This window comes from Cavia porcellus, unplaced genomic scaffold (genome assembly GCF_034190915.1).
Source record: "Cavia porcellus strain 051 isolate PalLab524CR breed Dunkin Hartley unplaced genomic scaffold, mCavPor4.1 scaffold_9, whole genome shotgun sequence".
NCBI classification, from domain to species: domain Eukaryota; kingdom Metazoa; phylum Chordata; class Mammalia; order Rodentia; family Caviidae; genus Cavia; species Cavia porcellus.
This window is the reverse complement of record NW_026947492.1, coordinates 16867113-16874510: the sequence shown is the minus strand read 5'-3', so window position 1 is coordinate 16874510 and position 7398 is coordinate 16867113. Positions and strand designations below refer to the sequence as shown.

The 7398-nt window shown below is 35.9% G+C and overlaps 1 protein-coding gene across 1 annotated transcript; it reads left to right on the top strand.

The window, feature by feature from the left end:
• The first annotated feature begins 740 nt into the window (after positions 1-740).
• On the top strand, positions 741-2460 carry LOC134477753 (olfactory receptor 10D3-like). Its single transcript, XM_063256839.1, has 2 exons — positions 741-748; positions 1944-2460. The coding sequence occupies exons 1-2, from the start codon at positions 741-743 to the stop codon at positions 2458-2460; spliced, it is 525 nt and encodes a 174-aa protein (XP_063112909.1).
• The last annotated feature ends 4938 nt before the right edge of the window (positions 2461-7398 follow it).

The window sequence follows — 7398 nt, the reverse complement described above, 5'->3', positions numbered from 1 at the left end:
ATAGCCTGTTTAACAAGTGGTGCTGGAAAAACTGGCTTTACATATTCTAAAAACTAAACCTAGACCCATGTCTATCACCATGCACTAAATGAAAGTCAACATACATCAAAGATCTAAATAATAAAACCGAAACACTAAGTCTGCTGGAAGACAAAGTAGGTAGGAATCTTGAAGTCATAAGGGTAGGCAGAGAGTTTATTAACAGAAATCAAATGGCATAGGAAATACTTCCCAGAATCAGCAACTGAGATCTTGTCTTATTAAAAAGATTTTGCATGTTAAAAGAATTCTCCATTAGAGTGAGAATAATATCTACAAAAAATAAGCTTATTCAACTGTCCCTCAGACAAAGGACTTCTATCTAGAGCATATAAAGAATATAAAAATCTCAGGCTCCACAAATTCAGAGGTCTAATCCAAAAAACAGGCATCTGAAATTAAATCACACTTCTCAGGTGAAAATAAATGAAAAATAAATGCATGAAAAAATCTTCAGCATCACTGATCATTAAAAAATGTAAATTAAAACAAAGTTGAGATTCCATCTTACTCCAGAAAGAATGGCCAAGGTCAAGAAATAACAAATATGGCAGAGGCTGTGGGAAAAAAGGGAGTATAGATTGGTGCATCCACCGTGAAAATCAGTGTACAGGTTCCTCGAAGAGCTAGGAGTAGAGGTCCCATTTGCCCCACCTCTCCTACTTCTGGACATTTTCCCAGAAGAACTGAAGCATCATACCATGGCGATGTATGTGCACCCATGTTTTTAGCAGCACAAACAGTAATATACAAATCGTGGAAATAATCTAAATGTCCATCAACTGAGGAATGAATAATAAAGTTGTGGTATTTTTATACAATGGAGTACTACTCTGCTATAAAGAAGGATTACATTGAGACTTTTATAGATAAATGGACGTGACTTGAGACCATACTCATAAATGAAATAAATCAAGTTCACATGTGTAAATATTATATTGTCTCCTTATTTGGAGACACTGAAAGAGTAAATAAATTCCAAAACTGACAGTAGAAAGGATAAGGAACTGCCTAAAGGGGAAAAGTGACCGGGATAGGAGAAAGGAGAAAAGAAGAAAGGGAAATGGAAAAAGATACAAATTTGCACACAAACACGCACATGTATTAGTTCTTGGAAAACAGTTAGTACTCGTATGAATAGATTGACTTTGCACATGTGTATCTGGTTATTTAAGCAACTCTTTTGAAGATAGCAATATGCAGCATAACAACCCTTGTTAAATTCCTATCATTTTGTTTTGAGATCTTGTATTGTTATGGTTTTGAAGGTCTTTTGCTGTTGTTTTTCGTCGCATTTGCTATTTTATTTCCTTTTCTGTATTTTATTTATTTATATTTGTCTTTTAAATAAAATTAGAACAAAAAGGGAAATGTAGACATTGAGAGAGAGAGAGAAGTAATAGGGAGAAAGAGAGAGTGGGAGAAAGAGAAAAGAGCAGCGGGGAGGAGGGAGCGACTGAGTTAGACAGAGAGAAGAGAAAGAAAGGACACAGAACAGGAAGAGAGAGGCATAGGAACAAACAGAGAGAAACAAAGAAAGAGACAGATGGAGACACACACACACAGATGTGCTATCTGCTGTCTATTTTGCTCGTAGCGGGGCATAGAAGATCTAAGTTTATAATGTCATTTAGCCTTAATCATCTCTTTAAAGCAACTACATTTAATACACGCAAACGGTGGATGAGAACTATTGGATTTCAAACTACGAATTTTGCGGAGACAAAATTCAGTTTATAGGATAATTATGGAGCAAATGTGGTCAATGTATTTGAAAGTCAGTGTAAAAGCACTAATCTAATTTTTCAGTTGATAGTAGAATAATATATTCCTACACTATGCAAATCGTATGCAAATGATCTGTTCTCTTAACTCTTATTGTTTCTCTTATTTCCGTGGGTCAGTCATACAAACAGAGTCTGTGTAACCCTCTCTGTGGGAACATGGCTTTTGGGTTGCATCCACTCCAGCGTCTTGACCTCTCTCACCTTTACCTTGCCATACTGTGGTTCCAATGAGGTGAATCACTTCTTCTGTGATATCGCTGCCCTCCTGCCCTTGGCCTGTGCAGACACATCCGTGGCACACTGGGTGAGTTTTGTAAACGTTGGCATAGTGTCCCTTGTCTGCTTTCTCCTAATCCTATCATCCTACACTCGACTCACGGTCTCTGTTTTGAGTATTCCCACAAGGAAAGGCCGGCGCCGTGCCTTCTCCACCTGCAGTGCCCACCTCATCGCCATCCTCTGTGCCTATGGGCCCATCATCACTGTGTCCCTGCAGCCCACACCCAACCCCATGCCGGGGACTGCAGTTCAAATCCTGATGAATCTGGTAGGACCGATGCTGAACCCTCTTATCTACACCTTGAGGAACAAGGAGGTAAAGACGACTCTGAGAAAACTACTGCCCAACACCTGAGAAGCAGATGGATAAACACCTGGGCCTGGGATTCTTCCTACAGTGGGATGAGGAATTTCACTGCAGAGTCCTCGCATCTGACACAGACGAGGAATTTTCATCCTCTGCTGAGTATGTGCACCACTGTATAATGATAATGATAATACCAGGTGTAATTGTACATTTTATACTATCCACGTTCTGCTAATTCACCTTCAAAATAGCACAGTCTTCACTATTGTTATTTTCACTTTCTTCTGTGAAGAATCTCCTCCCACCGGAAGGCAGATTTTCCTTTCCCATGATTTTCCATTCTTTTGTAGATTTATCGCCTCCAAAGAATGTGTGAGATAAACAAGAGGTCTTGGGAAAAGCAGTAAATAGAAGGAAAACACATTGAAATAACTTATTGAAATAGCCATGAAGTCACCTTTTTTGTGTGTTAATCAATTAAACAGTGTCTTAAATGTAAAGTGTTTTGCCTTTTCACTGGCCTGGAAAGGGAATAACCCATCCTCAAATGAGAGTAGAGTTGCCTCTCTCTAATCTTGAGCTTCATACTAATTTCTTTCTTTGAGGCTTCCTAGGCAAAAAGAATTTGCTTCAGGCCTAAAGTAATAAAAATTGTGGTGACTTGTATCATGTAACTGAGTTCTTTTGTAATCTGTTTTCCATGGAATAGTATGATAATTAGGGTGCTTGACCAATTTTTTTTAATCTGATTGATGAACTCTGTAATTAGTTTTCCAAGCATTCCTGGAGTGCAAAACTCCAGAGTATTTTGCTAATGCTTCTATGTTATATATACTTCATTAGATCCTTGCTTTTTTTCTATTTAATACCTAAATGGGTGAAGTTCCTTTAAAAAAGTGAAAAAGTTCCAGGACCATGTAATCTTTTTTTTTTTTTTTTTTTTTTTTTGTCTTTTTCGTTTTTATCGGTACCAGGGATCGAACTCATGACTGCCTGCTTGCAAGGCAGGCGCTTATGCCGCTGAGCTAAATCTCCAGCCCCCAGGACCATGTAATCTTTATGGTACCTTCTGGAATTACATTATGAAATATGTTTTTTCATATAAATTTAAACGTGTTGCCTTTTTTCCCTCTCAAAACCAGAAATTCATATTTAGCTTTCTGAGATTTGTATGGATTTGCAAGATTTGTTAAAGCTCCAGTATGTGCCAAACAGTTCCATTCTTACAATTAATAAAAGAGAGAAAGTGTGGCCTGGATTGTAGCTCAGTGGTAGAGTTTTTGTTTTTGTTCATTGGACTGTGGGCTCCATATCTAGAATTGGGGGAAAATCTGAAAATCTTTATAATTAAACTCTTTTTTTAATGTGTAATCAATGTATCTATTTTACCTTATAAATAACTACTCAGAAGGTATGTGATCAATGATTGGATTAACAATGCCTATGAAGGAAGAGATCACTCCTATTTTGCTGGATCCATTGCATTAACTGACTAAGGAACACATAATTTTTGCTCCTTTGAATTTCTGAACAAAATATCAAGCACTACAGTTATAAGTTCCTCTATAAAACCAGATTCAGTGTGACATGACACTACCAAATTCATGCCCATCTTCTCTTTGTTCTCCTGACTAAGCTCTCCTGGGTGTAAAGTCTGATTGACAAAAATCATCTTTCAAATATTTTTGAATCCTTGAAAGTGGGACATTTATAATTGTTTTATGTTTTATTTTAAATAGAATAAAAATAAAAAAAAAATAGAACAAACCAGATCAGAACAAAACAGTGCAAGGAATACAAGACTTCAAAACAAGAAATACACAGTGATTAGCATAATGTCTCTTGTTTTCTTTGAAATTTTCCAAATCTTCACACACAGTGAATTCAAACAAAATGAAATAATAAAACAGTGATCAAAAGAAAAGAATGAAAACATTACAGGCCTTCAAAAGCAGACAATATGAAACTTAACAATGGTGACCAAAAAGTCTCACATTTTCCTCAATATAGCTGTCCATAACATTACACCACTGAAATCAAATAATAGAAAACAGAGTAAAACCATATTTTGGTATATATATATATATATATATATATATATATATATATATATTAAGATTGTTATCTCTTTCTCTTGAAGCTTTCCCCTAAACAGTATGTAGTGACCTTATTTATCTCTTGATTATTCTTGGTTTAAAGTTCACATAGTCTGTAAACAGAACAGTCACAACACCTGTTTTGTTTTGTTTGTTTGTTTTGGTGTGTGTGTGGGTATTTCCTCTTATGTGAAGTATTGTTTTCCGTCCATTAACTTTTTTTTTTTTAATTTACACATTATGGATTTTATTACTCCTTAGTTCTTATTACTTTTGGGGGGGGGAATAAAGTCAAATATGGCAAAACAAAGTTGTCAGTCAAAACCAAGGATAGACATAGCACATGATGTAAAAAAAAAGTCTATGAATTTATTTTTTTTGATGGGTTTCTTCTATACAGCACATGGTTGGATGTTGTTTCTTGATCCATTCTGCCAATCTGTTTCTTTTAATTAATGAATCGAGGCCATTTACATTAATGGTTATAACAGATATATATTGGCTTATTTTTGCCGTTATCTTTTGATTGTTGATTTTTTACCTTTTGCCTCTGTTTCAGTGTTTTCCCTGCTTGGGGTTTTTCTTTTCTGTTGGTGGTTTTGAAGTCATAGTTATTTTTATGTCTATCTAGAACATCTTCCAGAATTCTTTACCAGGTTGATTTGGTGGTCATGAAGTTCTCCAGCTGTTCTTTTTCATGGAAATATCTTATTTCTCTATCAGTTTAGAGGATAATTTGCAGAGTACATTAATCTGGGTTGGAAGTCATTTTAATTTAGGGTTTAAAATACGTCACTCCATAGTCTTCTTGATTTTACTGTTTGTGTTGAGAAGTCTGCTGTGATTCTTATGGGCTTTCCTTTATAGATGATTTTCTCTAACAGACTTTAACATTCTATTCTTGAGTTGAATTTTTGGGATGTTAATTATCAAATGTCTAAGTATAGATTTATTTTGGTTATGGCTAATTGGAATTCTATATGCTTCACTTATCTGTATGTCCGTTTCTTTTTCCATATTTAGAAAATTTTCAACTATGACTTTGTAAATAGTCTTTTAAAATCATTTATGTTGTTATTTTCTTTTTCATTGACACCTATCAATCTTATATTGCTTTTCTTTGCATCACCCTGCAACTGTTAAATTGTTTCCTGATTCCTTATTATTTTAAAAAAAGATATTTCCTTTCCTATTTACTAGCTGCAATCTTCAAGATCTGAAAGTCCATCTTCACATTTATTGAGATGGTTTTGCCAGTTTTTGATGGAATTTTTGATTTTCTGGCTATCTCTTTGAGTCTCTTTCATACATTCTGTTACTTTTATTGATCATTCAAGTTTTCCATCCTTTTTGCAGGTTTCCTGTATCTTTTAAACTATGTCTTTTTAAGATGTGTTCACATTTCTTTTATTTCATTTAGCATTTCTTGTTATGAAATATTTCTGACTGAGTTCCTTTACAGCTTCACAGAGCTGTTTCTGTACTTCAGTTGCTCTCATTTCAGAAGTTTCAGGTGCATGGCTTACACGTTCTTCTATATTCGTGTTTGAGATGGGTTGTAGGTTTGAGATCGTATTTTTCTCTTTCACTGTCATTTTCCTGTATTCTCTAGGGGCAGCTGAATGCAAAGCCTCACTTGTTTCCTGGGTTGAGGATGTCTGTCTGTACTGTGGGGAGTTTCTGCAGTTGAGTGAGGATCATTAGGAAGGCCTCACTGCATCCTTGATGACACTCAGAGTTTCCCTAAATGGGGAGAGTGTGCTGGGCTGACCTTCAGTACACCCCATGTTGCATTCTGAATCTCTTCAGATGGCTGAGCAGGACTGTACCAAATTTCAAGTGGTGTACCAAGGCTGAACAGTTACATGGAGTACATTGAGGACTTTAGCTCCTACCACATGGAGCCCCAAAGCTTCTCAGTTGCTTGGGGTCACTGGGCAGGGTGCTATCAGGTTCTGAGCAAGATGCCCAGGCTGCACAGCTAGGAAGAGTTCTCTGTATAGGCCTTCAGTTCATGGCACTTATAAATGTTTTAATTGTCATCTTTAACCATTTTTCTTCAGATTTCTGTCTTTCATTCCATAATACTGTGATCGCTTATAGAGTCTTTTGCATTTGTCGAATATTATGGTATATGTAATACAAATGATCTCAAGTCATTTCTTGTGAAAAGTCTGATTATCTTCAAGTAATTCAGATGGTATTTAGTAAATATCTGATTTACAAAAGATTATAAGTTTATGCTAATTTTGTAAGATGAATAAGGTCCCTGAGCTGAAAAGTCCAACATGCTACTAGCTGTCTACAGTGTTAATACCAAACATGTAAAATAACACCTAATTAACTGTTGTAAAAATACAGAGCAAAATGTTTTAGGGGTTTTTCAAGAACACGTATTCCTCCTCAGTAGCGCACTTGCATGACCTCATTTGATTTTTACTACAATACCACAAAATATTAGTACTACCTGTGCCCTACTTTATACATGAGAAAACCAAGATACAGAGAAAATAATTGTTACAGCTAACAAATCTCAAAGCCAAAATGAAAAGTCCTGCCTAACATGCAAAGTGTTTTGGGAGGAACTACATTGATCAAAATAGATGCTTAGAGGTGAGAGTAAAACTGAGAAGAGAGAACGTAAAGACAAAGGAGGGGACACTGGAATATGTATTGATGAACTTACTGGGTTTCACGTCATACCTGACTGTGTACATGAGAGGACCACACATGCAGATTTGTCAGGATAGTTTCTGCATGATTTATGGCAGTAGAGAACATTCTGTCAGAAGTATTCCAGTATGTGTGATAACTTCTAGACACCCTACATTTCTCTGAAGCTAAGGAAAACTTGGCAGTGGAAACTCAATGGAACTCAGGAGGCCGATTA